This window comes from Bidens hawaiensis, unplaced genomic scaffold (assembly GCF_021521415.1).
Source record: "Bidens hawaiensis isolate Kalapana, Puna unplaced genomic scaffold, B.hawaiensis_p1.1 tig00004818_1, whole genome shotgun sequence".
NCBI lineage: Eukaryota > Viridiplantae > Streptophyta > Magnoliopsida > Asterales > Asteraceae > Bidens > Bidens hawaiensis.
In genome coordinates, this window is record NW_027491301.1 from 1,413,526 (window position 1) to 1,431,368 (window position 17,843).

The 17,843-nt window shown below is 36.9% G+C and overlaps 1 protein-coding gene across 1 annotated transcript; it reads right to left on the minus strand.

The window, feature by feature from the left end:
- Positions 1-14,139: 14,139 nt before the first annotated feature.
- Positions 14,140-16,613, minus strand: LOC143628145 (uncharacterized). The gene is made up of 7 exons (XM_077097806.1): positions 16,543-16,613; positions 16,121-16,487; positions 15,503-16,030; positions 15,168-15,417; positions 14,731-15,066; positions 14,270-14,630; positions 14,140-14,167 (listed from the first exon to the last, which is right to left on the minus strand). Exons 1-7 carry the CDS (start codon positions 16,611-16,613, stop codon positions 14,140-14,142), a joined length of 1,941 nt encoding a protein of 646 aa, XP_076953921.1.
- Between the last annotated feature and the right edge of the window lie 1,230 nt (positions 16,614-17,843).

The window sequence follows — 17,843 nt, forward strand, 5'->3', positions numbered from 1 at the left end:
CAAATATAGCAGGCTGATGTTTTTATTTTATTATATTATTAATCCAAATATAAGGGTTGAAACACATTTAAAAAAATTGGTAGCAAGGACCAGCAACAAACAACAAAGCAAACGAAAGACGCACACGTAGCCATAAGCAACTGCTAGCTAGCTAACTAACTAACTAACACGAAGTAAACACAAATCAGCAAGCAACAACTAAAAAGAAAAACCCAAACCATGCTACAATTCACCAAGAAAAGCACTATAAAAATAACCTACGTTAAATGTTCTTTCCAAAGGCTCATCAATCTCACAGATATCCCAAAAGTCAAAAGTAATAAGTTAATAGTGTCAAAGATCAACAGAAAACCACATAGGCAGGAATTTATGTTGGCTTTTTAATAAAAAATTAACCCCCACCTCTATCACTATCACCAATTGCAGAGGTACTCGGTTAGCTCAAAGAATGCGGAATAAACCCGATTGGGAACGTCGGCTCCAACATCGCCGTCGCCTAGGGTTCCATGCAGAGGTACTCGGTTAGCTCAAAGAATGCGGAATAAACCCGATTGGGAACGTCGGCTCCAACATCGCCGTCGCCTAGGGTTCCATGGAACCCGGCAACAGTTATGGCATCGCAGTCGCCTAGGGTTTCCAAAATGGAACCCGACAACATATGAAGCAGAGTCGCGACAATCTAAATCGAAGAGATTTCCGTCGCCACAATACACCGGTGGCGGATGATTGTTAAACAGAAACCATCATAAAAAATGGCAAAATATAAGTTCTATGCGAAGGAATAAAGTTCAGTTTCAAACCATCATCATATCAAAAATGAATTAAAATAAATCAACGGTACAAAACAAAGGCTCAGATCTGCGTTACGGTTGCAACATATGTTGCCATTCCAAATAATGGAGCGTCATCATAGCGAAATTCACAATGTGCAAACAACATAAACAGACCAATTATTATAACCACTAAAGTTCAACCAATCTTCTATATAATAAAAACAAACAAATCGCATAAGATCCATATCATCACAACCTACATCAAAATGAAGATGAAATTAGACATAAACTCGAAAGAGGATTCCAACACTGGGCTCAGACAACATCATTGCCACTATTGTTTAGAAAGCAACAACCGACTTTGTTTAATAATATAATAGACTCAGTGCTCAGGTAGAAATCATCGCATCACAAACAAAACTTATCTTTTTCAAATATTTTCTACAATGTAGTTTGCACCTTTTGGTTTGTTAATTGTACCATCTGAACCGAACTGGGTTCCCGTAAACAACCCCGTCTACCAATCTAAACAACAGCAACAAAGTTGAAGGCAATGATATACATCTATTTATACATCTCGAATCCCATGTAAAGTTATGTTTATTTAATATTTTGAGTTCGTTTTAGTTCGAGTTTTGTTAATCTTTTATTAATTAAGGTTTTTGAGTCAAGTTTATTATATGTTTACATGTTTTTAATCGTTTGGTGTCTTACATGATAAGTCTTAATTCTTTCTATCATTTCATGCGAAGCTTATGTTCGTTTTATTCGTCAACGGTTACATGATTACTTCACTTAAGAGTTTCGATTTATTTTCATGTAGTTGGTGGCTTGGTGATCAAGGGAAAGGAAGTCTAGAAGTTTCTCAATGTTACTTGGAGTTCAAGAGAAGATTAATCAAGATTTAGCAACAAATAAGAAGAAAATAACAACAAAATCCGTATGCCACCAAAAAGGGGCGCCGCGGCCCGCGGAGGGGTTTAGGCGCGGCGCCTAGGGCTCACTGTTCACACGTTTTGCAAAGTCCAAGCCCGATAACTCGTTTATATAAACATCATTACATTCCCAGCTTTAAGGGAGAAAGATTGCAGCCGATTTTGAGCCAGAAACCATGGGTTTGAAGGAGTCTTAGAACTAGGAATCAAGGAGGATCAAGAGAGCTTTCATCCGGGTGTTCGAGGATCAATTGCAAAGGGTTTTATCGCTCTAACTTTCGTTCCTTGTTCATTATTTATCATGTCTTGCTTCTTTGTTTTTAAGACTTGTTTAGGATTGTTTTTAATAATGATTCTAGGCTAGACTTCATGTCTACCTAGGTTTGATGAACATGTTTGAGACTTGATTCTTGCTTTGGACTTATGTTTCGATTATGGTTTGTTAATTTAATAGTAAAAGACTTGATTTTGCTTTCATGATGCATATGAATGTTTATTATCTTGATTGATTGTTAATTATAGCTTCACATGGATCTTGTTTTCTATTGATTGTGTTCTTTAGATCTTAAGGTTCATGTTTAATCTTTACTTGGTGTTTTGATTATTATGGTTGAATAGGCCTATTAGATCATAGAAGCTTGTTGATAGTTCGTTAGGGTTTTAAATGTTTTGCTAAATTCCAATAGCTGTAAGGTGAGGAGTTGTTCGTGTGTCTTGGTCAATTACACGCTAGGATAGATTGTGACAATATTCTTGCTTATTGTGTTGATCCATGTTCATGATGTCATGTTAGTTTATTAAGTTATTTAAGGTTTAGTGTTTCGTAAGATTGCTTGCTATAGATACTATTAATTAACCCTAATTGATGACTTTGCGGAAATCAATAATACTGATTGCTTAATAATCTAATAATTGTTCTTTGGGATTTCACTTGATTCAGTCAAGGGTCCTTAGGGTTTTGTTAGATGAATATGCTTTAGAAATCAGTTTCCATAATCATGTTATTTGTCCATTGCTTGATGATTGTTGATACATGGGATTCTTACCTAGGTAGATTCCTTCTCTGATTGGTTTCGATCTCGTGATTAATTGCTTGTTTCTAGTTTACTTGTTTATTTGCTTTCTTAGTTTATTATTAGTTTAAAAATCCCTCTTAAAACATTAATAATAAATAGTCGTGTCGTAAGTCGAGTCTAATTATTTAATTAACATAATTTATAGAGTCCTGTGGGTTCGATATTCCGGACTTACTTAGCTTAGTACAATTGACCGGTTCACTTACCGGTGTTTTGTTTAGTTGAGTCTTATGTCTTGTTTTTATTACTTGTTTAATTTAGTTAATATTTATTGACTGTTTTTAGCACATCAAGTTTTTGGCGCCGTTGCCGGAGACTCTTGGCGAATGCGTTAATAGCTTTACTTGGACTTACTTGCTATATTCGTGCTATTTGTTTTATTTTCGTTTGAGTCGTAGGGGTCTAGTTTAAGTTTTAGTTATTTTAGTTTATTTTTAAGTTTTCGAGTCTACTCACTTGGTCTTTTGCGTTTTCAGATTTATGCCACATCTTCGTTCGCAAGGACCACCACTACTTGATCTTGAATTTTCTTCGTTAAAGACCGAGGCTAGTTCAGGAGGTGCCAGGTAAGTTTTACACGTTGAAATAACATAAATTGAGCATAGGAAAGAGTTGGTAATTTTCTAAATTTTTTTTCTAAGGAAAAAAGAGGCATAAAAACTTCAAAACTTTCTGCTAAAACACCCCGCCGCGCGCGCGACGGGGTTTTTTTCGGCCTTGGCGTGCGCGGAGAACAAAACAGAAAAGCAAAACACCCAGCGCTGCCTAGGCGGCCCGCGAAGGGTTCTAGGCGCGGCGCCGTTCTAGGCGCGGAGAACAAAACAGAAATAATGGAATTTTTTTATTTTTCCATTATTTCACAATTTTTCACCAATTCCTTGTTTTATCATTTGGGTGTGATTCCTTGTGTTTGGTTTGGTATCTTGAGTCATGTTTTCGGGTCTAGTTTTCCGAGTCTTGTACGAGTCATCGAGTCGCTAACATAGTTTTTGTAGTTCGACTTTGTTTTGTGGTTTTGAGTTTTGCTAGTTTGAAGATATTTTGAGCTAGAGAGATGATCCCCAAGAAAGAATTTAATAAAAAAGACAAGTGTGGGGATGGAGCAGCCGAGCAGTATACTTTATGTTTTATTATTATTTGCTCATAATTATTCATGTTTTATTTGTTGGGTTGGTAAAATACTTTGAATGCTAAATATCTATCATTATGATAAGATATATATATTTAGATATGTTTGTTTGTTGAATTTTTGCCGCTTACGTTCGTGAGATAAGGAGTTACCATTTGCTGCGCACGTTCGTAGTTGGAGGGCATTCATAGAAGAAGACTTTGGCATCATGTTTCACGCGCATATTACCAGCTAAGTATTTTTCATTATCTAGCTTATTAACTTTTTGCTTTTGCTTTTGTTTTTTAATTTTTAGTTTAGTTTTTGTAGTCCGACTTTATTTTAGTTTTATTTTTATTTTGAGTCGTCCTTATCCTTGCATTGAGGACAATGCATAATTTAAGTGTGGGGATAGGATATTTGAGTCGTAGTTTAATTTTGCTTTAAATTAAGAAAAATAAAAAAATTTAAAAAAAAATTAAAAAAAATTTAAAAAATGTTTTAATAATATCCCTTGAATTTAGTTTTTTGCGTTAAAGTGGGAGATGATGATTTTTATCGGAAATTGTTTTTTCAAACTACTAATAATATGAGATAAATAAAAGAAAGCGCACTTAACTTGGGATGTGTCGGTAGGCTCAGCCTTGAAAATGAAAGGGCAATTTTATAAAATGGGTCGGAAATCTCTTGTGGGTAAAGCGTTTTGTCCGTAGAAAATAAGTAATGAAAGGTCAGCCATACTCAAGCCTCAATTATTGGTATGAAAAAGTGGAAATATCAAAAATTTTAAAAAATCTGAATACGTTATCATATGATGCTTGGGTAGGTTTAACGTTAGAGTATGCCGTGTAGCCTGTGATATAAACTTAAAACTGCTAGTTTAGTGTTTTACACCTCATCGGCGTATGGTTTTATAACCTTAAATCCTGTATTGATGGGATGCTTCGGGTCCGGAGACCATGGGTCTGTATGCCGACTATTCATATGGGTATTCACAATTCCTAAGTGGGGTTGTGGATATTTAAAATTGAGTCAAAAGAAGCAAACCCTTATAAGTCTATAAACATGATCACAAGAGTACAAAAGTACAAAATTCACTACAGATTTGATCATCCACGCTGTTAGCCATGTGGGGTCCCCTTGCTCGCGTCTCATTACCATTAAGAAACGGACCACAAGGGACACGCTACATGTAAGCCCTACAGATGAAGTTTTGCATACTCACCTATGGTGAAGGGTTCGGGGTGTTGCTTGATAACGGGGGCATGTCATGTTGTGGGGAACACTAGCTATAAATTAATTGAACCTTAATCGTATCTATTGGCTGCTTGGTAGACTTTGATGCTTAAGCTTAGGTGGATAAACAATACTCTTGATCGTCTTAATTATTCATAAAAAAATAGAGCAACAAAAGTTTTAAATTTGCTAATTTTGAGGTTTAAGTCAAGTTGGGGTGGTCTGGTCTGGTAATAGCTGAAAATAAGCGGGTCTTAATTGTGTAAACCACTGAGTAAAAAATTGTCGGATCATATTTGTCCCAGTAAAGATTAAGGCATGGGTTTAAGTGGACAACAATATCGGTGATCGCGGTTTTTGCGTTTTTCTAAGCTTTAAAATTTAACCTATATGTTTGCTAGACTGTAATTTTCCGATTATGATCCAACTGCATAAGACTTTTTCAGGGACGAAAAAAGAGTAAGTGTGGGGATATTTGATATACATCTCGAATCCCATGTAAAGTTATGTTTATTTAATGTTTTGAGTTCGTTTTAGTTCGAGTTTTGTTAATCTTTTATTAATTAAGGTTTTTGAGTCAAGTTTATTATATGTTTACATGTTTTTAATCGTTTGGTGTCTTACATGATAAGTCTTAATTCTTTCTATCATTTCATGCGAAGCTTATGTTCGTTTTATTCGTCAACGGTTACATGATTACTTCACTTAAGAGTTTCGATTTATTTTCATGTAGTTGGTGGCTTGTTGATCAAGGGAAAGGAAGTCTAGAAGTTTCTCAATGTTACTTGGAGTTCAAGAGAAGATTAATCAAGATTTAGCAACAAATAAGAAGAAAATAACAACAAAATCCGTATGCCACCAAAAAGGGAAATGAAGTCTAGAAGTTTCTCAATGTTACTTCGAGTCTAATTAGTTAATTAACGTAATTTATAGAGTCCTGTGGGTTCGATATTCCGGACTTACTTAGCTTAGTACAATTGACCGGTTCACTTGCCGGTGTTTTGTTTAGTTGAGTCTTAGGTCTTGTTTTTATTACTTGTTTAATTTAGTTAATATTTATTTATTGTTTTTAGTACATCAGGCAACAACAACCATTAGGTATAAGTCAAACACAAACAAATGACAGTAACAACATCAAACAACCACAGGTCCAAAATCTCATGTTGGCAAACTCAACATAGCAACAATCATCAACAACAATACATCACAGATTACAATAACAAACCATACCTTGAAGGTGAAATAGAAACACCATTCAATGTAATGACCATATAACCAAAGTCACAAACAGAATAGGTCCCAAACCCCCATCCTCAACCAACGCTAGGGAAAATCTAGGGTTTTATGTGGCAAACACTAACCACCGCTCTTGCTCTGCGCCGCCATAGACGTCCGGAAATGGCCACCGACGATAGCAGGACAACCCATTATTTTAAGACACTTGTACGTCCAGTGACCGAACCACCGCCACCACACCCTTCTGCCTGTCTCCCCCACTAAAAGATCATCGGACCACCGTCGCCACCTAGAAATTCCAGATAGAAACCGGCAACAGAAGATGGCCTCTTGAACACGGTGGTGTTGACGACCTTGTATGGTAGCCGGAGAAGAGAGAGAGAGAAGATATGGGTGTATCAGATGGTATCAATTCAGAAAAAGGAAGGGATGGGCATCTGATGGATTACCAGGAAATCGACGTGTGTATAGAGACAAACACGTGGAAAGCAGCCCAAAGTACAACATTCAAAGCACAAAAACTATTAGAATAGTTGTCTTTTAATACATTCTTATAATAATAATAATAATTAATAATAATATTCACCATATATGGCCTCTTTTAACAGGGGGTGGTTAAAAGGAGGCTTATATGTCGTGTATAGCCCTATACATGACATATAGGTCCCTCTTTTACCATTTTTTTGTTAAAAGGGGCCATGTATGGGTTAAAAAGGGGACTTATATGTCGCGTGTAGTGCTATAACGGGTATATAAGGCCCTTTTAACACCCCCACCCCCACCATTTTGTTAAAAAAAGTCATGTATGGATGTGAATATTAATATTTATTATTATTGTTATTATTTATTATTGTTTATTATTATTACTGTTATATCTTATTATTATTTAATTATCGTAATTTAAATATTATTATTGTTATATCTTATTATTATTATTATTTAATTATTATAATTTAATTATTATTATTATTACTGTTATATCTATAGTTTCAGGCCGATACCGACCATTCCCATAAATATCCACGCCTTCGACAGATGACACCGCATTACAACACGGTCATCAGTTGGTCATTTTTAGTGGCTTGTGATGTATGAGATCAAGTGGCCGAGTACGTTACAACACGATGCTATCTCCACCTACTTTTAACCACGAGGCGAGCATGTCGGGCGTTAGACGCGGACGGCGCGACGGCGTAGACGATGATGGTTAGGGATCGGGCGTCAGACGTTGGGCCGACGGCCACGTTGATGTTCACAATGCGACTTTTATGGCCCTGACATCGACGACACGCTGTTTTTGTAGTTTGTTTATATTTTGTACAAAGTCAATGTTTTTAATATAATAATGTTTTGGTTTATTGTATATACGTGTTTATTGTTTATTGTTTTGATAAAAAAATTTGTTATAAGTCACATCTTTTTAAAAAAATTATTATATAAAAATAATAAAAAAAGAAAAAAAAAACAAAATTAAAACATAAAAAAATAAAATAAAAAACATAATAACGCAAAATTGATGGTTTTTTTAAAAAAGCCCTCAATATGCCCGTATAGGGCTATATGGAGCATATTGAGGGTTTTTTTTTTAGAAAAACCCCATGGTTCCCTTAGAAAATGCCAAAAAAAACTTTCATTTGTGTTTTTTATCCGTTATTTTAGTAACCTATTTATTACTCCGTATTATTTCTTTGTTTTGAGTGTTTGAAAGTCAACATTATTGATCAAATTGTTAAATTATTTAGTACATAATTAAGAATGCGATTTTAGGGCCCAATTTTTTACTCGTCCTAAGAGCATTCTTATCCTATCTGTTATACATTTGTGTGGAGAGTTTGCAAATAATGAGGTGATATTGTGAGTGATTATGAGTGTAAATTATAGAGTATAGAGATAAAGATAGTGTTTTTTTAAAAATTTGAGGAAAAGAAGTTTGCCTCTATTTATTTTTTAATAATTGTTGAATTGGTTGTGAGTAAAAGAGAATAAAGATATAAAATAAATTATTTGATTGAATAAGAGAGATAAATATAATGTTTTTTAATATAATTATATAAATAGAGAGAAAATATATTGAGAATGCTCTAAACCCCAAAATTTGAAGGGTTCTAAAAATTCGTCTGTATCTTTTAGGCTGAGGGGTGTGGGGGGCGCGAGAGGGGGTGCGAGTGGGGGCTCCAGCCAATAATATTGTGACGTGTGGCAGAGAGAGAAACTTGATAAGATGGGTGTTGGTTGTGGTGCTCGCGCCCCGGGACATGGTGTGGAGGGGCGCGAGAGGGGGCGCGAGCGGTTTTTTTTTTATTTTTTTTATAAATGTATTAAAAAAACGTATTATTAAAAAAACTCATAAATTATTTAAAAAAACACACATTAATTAAAAAAACACATTAATATCTAAAAAAAAATTAAAGTACTAAAAAAAACATTATTCTTATTCTTCGGCTTGGTCTTCTTCGATCAACCTCTTCCGGATACGTTCCTTTTGTTTTTCCATCAGCATTTGGTCGACCGGATTTAGGTTACTGAAGTCTCTTGTAAGGAAGTCCAAATCTCTCATTCTTCTTTTTTCCTTTTTGTCATTAGAGACCACATCCATGGTTTTGTTGAATTTATTAAGGGATTCAACAAGATCGGTGATGTTTACAGCTTCCCCCTCAGCCGGTTTTTTCCCCCTGGCGTCCCTTCCCAATGGCCGCCTCCTCGGCGGTGAAGACGTTTCCTCCCCCGCAACGTTTAGGTCGAATCCAATCCGGCAATCCGACCCGGCGGAAGTGCTATACGCTCCAGACGAAGTAGTTTTAGTCCGTTTTGGCCCTACTTCCGCATCAAGGTCCGGCGCCACCAGCTCAACCCACTTAGAACACCTTCTCAACCTCTCCCACACCTTTACATCGTCCCACGTCTTCACCGTCCCATACCTCCGCAGGCACTCCTGCTTCCACTCTTCGACAGTGAAATTATAAACCGCCAAATCGTCACTGCCACTTGGTCTCATACGACCGGCGTTCCTGTTGAACAGATTAGTAAACAAGCCGACAAATTTTCTGATTTCGGTCCACCGACCCGAAATCATATCGGCGTTCCGCTCTGTACTCCCAACGAGCGAATAGAACGTCTCCCTAACCTTTGTCCAAAAGACCTTGCTCTTTTGGTAGTCCGCTGCAAAATGCATAAATAAATTTGTAAGTCATTAACTTTTTTATTTAACTTTTTTATTAAAAATCATTTTTAAAAACGTTAAAACAATTACCGCAACGCCGATCCTCAGAAATGACTATCCAAGCCCGACACAGGGCTTCCTTCTCATCCGATGACCACGGAGTGGTTTTCCGTTTCGTCCTTCCAGTCGAAGCCGAACCCGACCCGTCCGTTGCAACTTGTTTTTTCCGGTGGACGCGTCTTCTTTGTCCCGCAGCTTCACCTTCTGGTTCTTGTGTCTCCGGAACAACAAAGTTAGGAGACGGTTGTATGTTGGATGGTTGAAAGCCGGATGATTGTTGCGACCCCGAATAAAACATCGGTTGGTCCGGTGCCGACCATAAATCGTCGTAACTGTAATCTGAATCTAGGTTTGGGTACCAATTTCCAGCCATGTTTTTAAAAAAAGGTTTGGAAGATGGGGTGATTTTGGGTTTTTTTGAGGTTGTGGTAAGTATTTTATGTGATTTTGGGTGTGGTATGTGATATTGGGTTGATATTGGTTTATATAGGGAAAAATTTTTTTTTTTTAATAAACTTAAAGAGCCAACGGCTCTATTTCTAAGCCCCAACGGTCATGCACGCATTCCCAAGCCCACTTTACGCCCATTTTCAGCCGTGACTGCCTTGCGCCCGCCTTGGTCTGCGTGCTCGCGCCCCTTTCGCCCCTCTCGCGCCTCGGTGGTGTGGTGCTCGCGCCCCGGGGCGCGAGCGGATGGGCTCACGCGCCCCCTCTCGCGCTCCACACCCCTCAGCCTTAGCCCTTCCTAGCTTCTTGGTAGTGACTAGTGAGGATGTTTGGCTTATATTAATGGAAATTTTCGATTTAAAAAAAATAAATAAAAAATGCATGTGATGCGAGAATGTTACCAACTTTTTAAATTCTAATTGAACGCGTAATGACACATGTTATTAACAATTAAAATTCTGTTTACAGAGTGGAATTTTGAATTTCGAGGTGCTCGACATCACAGGGTTGTCAGCTAGTGACGTACCATTGACGTGGCTTCATCATTCACTTGGGCCTCCCATTTTCAGTCCAAATTTCAAAAGTAAAACTACAGTTCTAGAATCATATACAAAATGACGATAAATTATTAAAGGTGTTTAAAGATTGTGAAATATGATCACGTATATAAATGATCTTGTATACATGGTAAAATTGTGTTTTCCAATGTGATTATAATAGTAGGAAATATGGGTTTCTTAATATATATTCAAGTTCAATTCTCACTTACAACATGTTGGGGGTACATGGGTGACTCAATCAAGGAAGATTGAGATCTTTGTGATCTCTATTTCGATCATAAGAGCGTCCAGATTTTATCACCAGCAGACCTTCGGGCGGTTGAATTTTCCTCAGGATGGAGATAATTTGAAGGTGCTTAAGAGATCCTATGGCTAGGTTGGGTCAGCTGGCTGTAACCTAATGCTAATGGGTCACACATTATACAGTACCTAATCATTTTATGTTGGTTAATCATTCAATAAAAATATTCATGGTAGAATTAATAATAAGTTGATAATTACGAAAAACACATGAAAATGTAAATCTAGTGTCGTTGGCAGATCTAGTATATATGGTGCAAAGTCAACCAACCCCAAAGTTTGTTCATTTTTATTCACAGAATATTTACATTTTTCGATTGACAATCGAGATTTATGAATGTGGTGCCTCAAGGTTTTTGAACATATTAAAAAGAATAATAATAAGTTCTATTTGAAAACAAACAGGGAAAAATGAGAATTGAATTTGATTAAGTAGTTCATGTATGTTTTTTAAATGATTATTGAACAATGCATTATCTTTTCATAGTCATTATTTTCCTTAGGCAAGGGCTAATGGGGTGGAGGAGTCGGCGCAGTCCAGGTGGCGGCCTACGTGGCTCGCGAACACCACTACACCCATCAAGTGATCAGGGCCGCGGACGAGCCCCGTGGCCGGGACCGCGGGGCGATCAATTAGCCGTTGGCTAGTTAAATTTTTTAAAAATAGTCGTTGGCTTTATTAAATGTGATTTTTTTTAATTCAAACCCACTATAAATAACTACCATATTTTATAACAATAACACACCATTCTCACTACATTTCTCTCTAATAATTTAAAAACCTCTCTAAGTTTCTCAAATTTAAAACCATGTCGGGCTCGGGTTACGGTAATATTAGCACACAACCGGAGCTAGCTAAACCCGCAGAACAATCCCAAAATGGCAAGGAGAAGAAAACCGGAGAAGCGGGATTGGTGAAGCTCGAGATAAAATTTAACGAATTGTCATGTACCATCCTCTCGATTGGTGAAGCTCGACATACAAAAAATCGGTTCAAGAGTTTGGCATTTCTAACTAAAGACTTTAGCCACCTACCGCTATCCGACTAAGCGATAATGGAGGAAGAAAAAGATCTTATTCAGAAGAAATTGGCGGAAAAAAATAAAAACGCTATTTGTATGTATTTTAAATTTATGTTTTTAATTTCCTTTTTATTTTCCTTTTTATTTATGTTTTAATGAAGTATTTTAATTTGTATTTGTGTGTATAACAATAAAAAAAAATTAATCAAGCCTCGGATCACCTGGACCACTACACCCTCTAAGGCTTGGTTGAGGGGCTTGATTCAGGGTCATGTCATCGCTTACATGTTGGGTTTTGATTGGATCACTTGGGGCTCAATCAAGCCCCATTACCTTTAGCCTTAAAAGTGTTATTGTAGCTTTTAGTTTTACCGGTTTTACAGACAAACTATCATTATTTATTTGACTTGTTCGAAATCGAAATTCAAATATCGAGTTAAAAGACATCCGAGCACCGATAAACCGACCCTAGTTGGAAAATAAATGTCAAAACAATTTTAAAATCACATATATGCATTTTAATTAGTTAATACTTATAATAAATATTGTAAGAATATTTTTTAAACGCCTAATGAATTCTTCAAATAAACTACTGGCAAAATTCACCATATCAGATATCGGGATACACTCGTCTTCGAACTGGGAAAACCCTCACCTAGGGCCAATGCACGTGAACACTCTCTCCACGACAGTGCGTTGAGATAAAACTCGCTTAATTCAGTGGTCGAACTAGTAATCGATGCATACTCACCTAGTTTATCACAATCACAAAGTGCTAGCTGTCGAAATTAAATATTGAGGGCAGAAATCAATCCGGAGTTAATTAAAACACCATATCTATTCATTATCATTTTATCACCATCTCATTGAAAAATACTAACAAGAATTAAGAGTGTTCTTGTAATATGAATATATTATTGTTTTTGGAAGACAAAATGGCAAAACAGGTCCTTTATGTTTTCATGGTTTTTCAATAGTCGTCATTTGGAAAACTTAATGACTGAAATCATATTCTATGTTTCCAAAATGTTTCACGTTACGTCCTTTTCCACTAACACAGTTAGATTTTTTCGTTAACTCTCATCACATGAGATGCACGTGAGGGTAAAAACGTAACTTCATCGCCCAGATCATTTCCCCCCTTTTATAACACTCCCCCGTATTTTCCCTCATTCGATTAGAAATTAGGGTTACCAGCCGTTATCAAATTGGGGGAAATTGGGGGAATTACGAGCCGTGAATGATGGTGTTCTGTGAATGTGGTAAAGAAGCCGTGATTAAAACCTCTTGGACGGATAAAAATCCAGGTCGACGGTTCTACTCATGCCCTGTCCAGGTACAATTTTCTATTTCTCTTATTGAATTAGGGTTCTGTGAATGTGCTTAACATGAGTAATTATATGTTTTTGCTTGAAATTAGGGTTCAAATTGCAAATTTATTGGATGGTTTGACCATAAAAAGTGTCAAAGGTACATGGACATCATACCTGGTCTTCTCAGAGCTAAGAACAGTCTTGAGGAAGCTAATAATAGTCTTGAAGAAGCTAAGAACAAGCTTGAGGAAGCAAACAAGAATCTGGGATACAAAGAAAGCAAAATGAAAGGATGTTGATTGCTAGTTGGATCTGTTTCATAATCTATGTACTTTTGTTCTAGATGAATGTAGCTTTTGTTTAGGTTAATAAGGTGTTTGTGTTGTCTTGTATTGTTGATTGTTGTTGTTGTTGTTGACTTATGACACCATCCTAACGTAAGTTTTTTAAGGTTGATTGCCCTTTTAAGGTTGTATTGGTTGTTCTTCAGGCTCCAATTGTTAATTTTGACTACACACATTTGCATTTGACAATGAGTTTGTGTATGCAAAAACCAAATGTGCATTTCACTAGGCATATGTTGACTGCAGATAACTAACTTTGACTGCACTAGACACATTTTGACTGCACTAGACATATGTTGACTGCAAATAACCAAAATGGGACTGCACTAAACATGCTGAATGCAATAACCAAAATGTGAATGCAATACAAAGTCAAAAAACAACCAAAGTCATTACCTCAATTAGTCAAAGACATTTACTAGAAAGGGATTACATAAAGTAAAATAAAGAGACTACCAATGTCATTACATAAACCATTCAAATAAAGTCATTACATCAACTATTCAACCAGTCATTACATATCCAAATTCAAAACACCAAATTATCATCCTAAAGTCATTAATCCAAGTTCAAAACACCAAATTACCAACATCCAAACTACCAACATCCAAAGATACATTAACACATACATAAACTAAAACACACTCCAAAAGACAAATCATCCTTACATCCCGCCCAATCTTCTAGAAGACCAATCACCTTGCCTGCTTGCATGTCCTTATGTTGTGTCTTGTGGAGCCACACTTTGAACAAGCTCCTTTGGTTTCTTTCTTTGACAATTTACCACCTTGAGTTAAGTCCTCTAACTCAAATGCTGATCTCTTCCTAGCCTTCTCTGGTCTACCAACTTGTTTGTTATGTTTGGGAGGAGTAAGAGCTGTAGGAACTTGAGACTTTGGCCACAAGGGCCTGCCATTGATTGGATTGATCTTGAAAGAATAAACTTGTCTCCATGTGTCCATTCGATGCACTGGATTAACCCAGCTTTCCACTGCACCAACCTTTCCACCATTAAGAGCCTTGTGCCAAATTGCTGTCACCACATGTTCACAATGAATACCTGGGTTGCATATATAACATAGTTCAAACAATTGCATAATTTAAACACTACCCAACTACCCAACTAACTACATAATGAAATACAATAGACAATTGCATACCTGTCAGCTCCCACCTTCTGCATGTACATGTCCTCTTAACCAAATCAACAACTCTTTGCTTACCTGGTCTGCCACTAACCTGATATAGATCTCCCCCATTCCACTGAACAGTATAATGTGCTGCGTTTGTCCTGAGTTTTTGCAACTCAATGGTGGCAGTGGGTGTAAGCAACCCTTCACTCTTGTCTATAACCTCCAAAACATTCACTATCCTTCTCATTAAGTATTCCCTTATGTATTCAAGTGCTGATATGATTGGCATGTCTCTGCCTTCCACAATCTTACCATTAAAAACTTCACACATGTTGTTAATCAACATATCAGACACTGCCCTCTCTATGAACAAATCAAAGTAGTTGACATATTAAAGATGACAGTTGACACATGACACAGAGCTAAAGATGACAATTGACACATTAAAGAGATAAAGTACATACCTGAGAAGTGTGACTTAGACCGGTGTTTAGGATGAATGTTGGACAACCACAAGTGGGCATCCGGGTTGAATGCTTTCAACTCATCCATTGCTGTCTCAAATTCAGGAATTGTTATTGCATAAGCACACTTATATAAAAGATCTTTGTACAACTTCCCTCTATAAGTTGCTTTAAAGTTCTCATGAATATGCCTAACATAAAATCTGTGCTCAGCACATGGAAACAAATTTTCAATAGCAGGAAGAAGGCCCTGTTCAAGAAAGTTACAACTTAAATCCAGATATAGTGTACAAGAAAGTTATAAATTAAAAACAAACACAAACTAAATAACACACATTTTGCCTATCACTCATGAAAGTGAAACATGAGTTTGGACCCAAATCCAGATCATCTCCTAAGTTTTCTAGGAATGAAGTCCAAGAGCTGAGATTTTCTATCTCTACAACTGCAAAAGAAACTGGGTAGATTCCAGTTTTTGGGTCAACTCCAACTGCATATAAAATTTGACCTGGGAATGGTCCTTTCATGAATGCACCATCTAGACCCAGTAGATCCCTCCCTATTGCCTTAAACCCTTGCTTTAAAGTACCAAAACAAACATAGATCCTTTTGAACCTTCTAGTTGGTAGATTTGTGTCTGTGTCCTCCTCAACCTGAATTTTTACAATGGTACCTGGATTTTGTTTTTTTAATTCAAGCACATAATCCCTAAGCATACCATACTGTGTTGTGTAATCCCCTTGCACCATTTTCTTGGCTTTAGCCCTAGCTCTGTATGCTTTTAATCTGGAAATTCCTAGTTCATATTTTCTTTGAAATTGCTCTTGCATAGACTTGACAGGTATTTCAGGAGTGAACTTGATCTAGCAGTTGATAAGATAAAAAGGTGGATGTGCAAGCACTAACTTTCCTTGTTTGAAGGCATTTTTCTCATTATTTAATTTGCTCAACACCCAAGATTCAACACCTTTTGGTTTCGAAACTAACATTGACCAGGGATATTGAAATTTGTCTGGGAGTGTCTTTTTTCCCCTACCACCAACATTAATTGGGCCCTTACTCTTACCTACTCCAACCTTTTGTTTCCCTTTTCTAAAGAATCCCCCTTTACTTCTCTTTGTTTTACCAGCATGTCCTTTGGCTTTTGGTTGACTGCCAATATGCACTCCATGATCATCAATATTAAAATCTGGTAAAGAACCACCACATTGTACCCTTAATCTGACTTTATCATCCTTTGCAAAAAACAGCTTCCTCCTACTTTCAACTGAATGTCTTTTAACCAACAACTTCACCTCTTGCTTGTCCCAAACTCTTGCCCTATGAAAAAATTGACTCTAGATTCCTTATCCTTATTTCCATTTGCCCTTCTAACAGTATGCAAGTGGTGTTTTCTAATACTAGTCTCATTCTCATCAGATTCTGACCCGCTAGGTATTTTGTCATTGTCTTAAATTTCATCTTGTATATCTATATATTTAGGGTCAGGGTTCTTATCTTTCACTTCTAAGTCAACATTATTAGTGTACTCCCTCATATCAACTTCAGCATCATCAGTAAGTTTGCACTCATCACCTCTAAAATCACTATCACTATCATTCTCACCCTTATGCACAACCTTTATTTTCACATTGAAGTCACAGTCACTATCATTATCACTATCATCCTCACATAAATTACCTTTAAAGTCACTATCATCACTATCATCTTCACCATCACTATAAGTCTCAACCCCACCCTCAATATCACTATCAACCTCACTCTGTAGCACAACATCCTCATCCTCACCATCTGGCCTAATATCACCATCTAGCCCACCTTCACCCTCTGGCCCAACAACCTGTAGCCCAACATCTGCATCAACATCTAGCCCAACATCTGCACTAACATCAACCTCTGGCCCAATATCACCATCTATCCACAATCACCCTCTAGCCCAACAACCTGTTGCCCAACATCAACATCAACATCTAGTCCACTATCACCTTCTACCCTACAATCAACATCTAGCCTATCAACATCTAGTCCACTATCAATCTGTTGCCCAACATCTACATCATCACTCTTTAACCCAACATCCACCTCTAATCCAACACCATTTGACTGCCCAAAATCAATTGACCTGCCAACACCACTTAACTGCATAACAGGGACAATAGCATAATGTCCAGGCTCATCAATTTCTTCAATAGACAATGATATGCCTATTTTTGGCTTAAGTGAAGACCAAAACTCTTTAATATTTTTAACCCCATGTTGAGTATAGACATTAATGAGCTTATGCTGTTCCATATGTGTAGCTAACCTCAGCACATCTTGGTCACTACACAGGTCTTCAAGACCATCATCTAATCCTTTCTCAGGATATAAAAGTTGATATAAGATAATATCAACAGTGGAATACCCTAAAACATTCATCATTTCACTAACTTCGTGAACGGAAAACCTGTCAATGTCAATCAGGTCCACGAAATTAAAAGTACCTCCTACATATGTGCGATTTGGAGGACTAGTCAATCGACCACCATGATGGATCTTTAAGCTAAAAATATTTGGATAACCAGCTGCAAAATACCATAACTTTGTAAGTAAAATGCCAAAAAAACCCTTGTTATCAAAGAAAAAAATCGTAATTTCAGTAAGCCATTACCGTATATTAGGCCAACATCATAATCT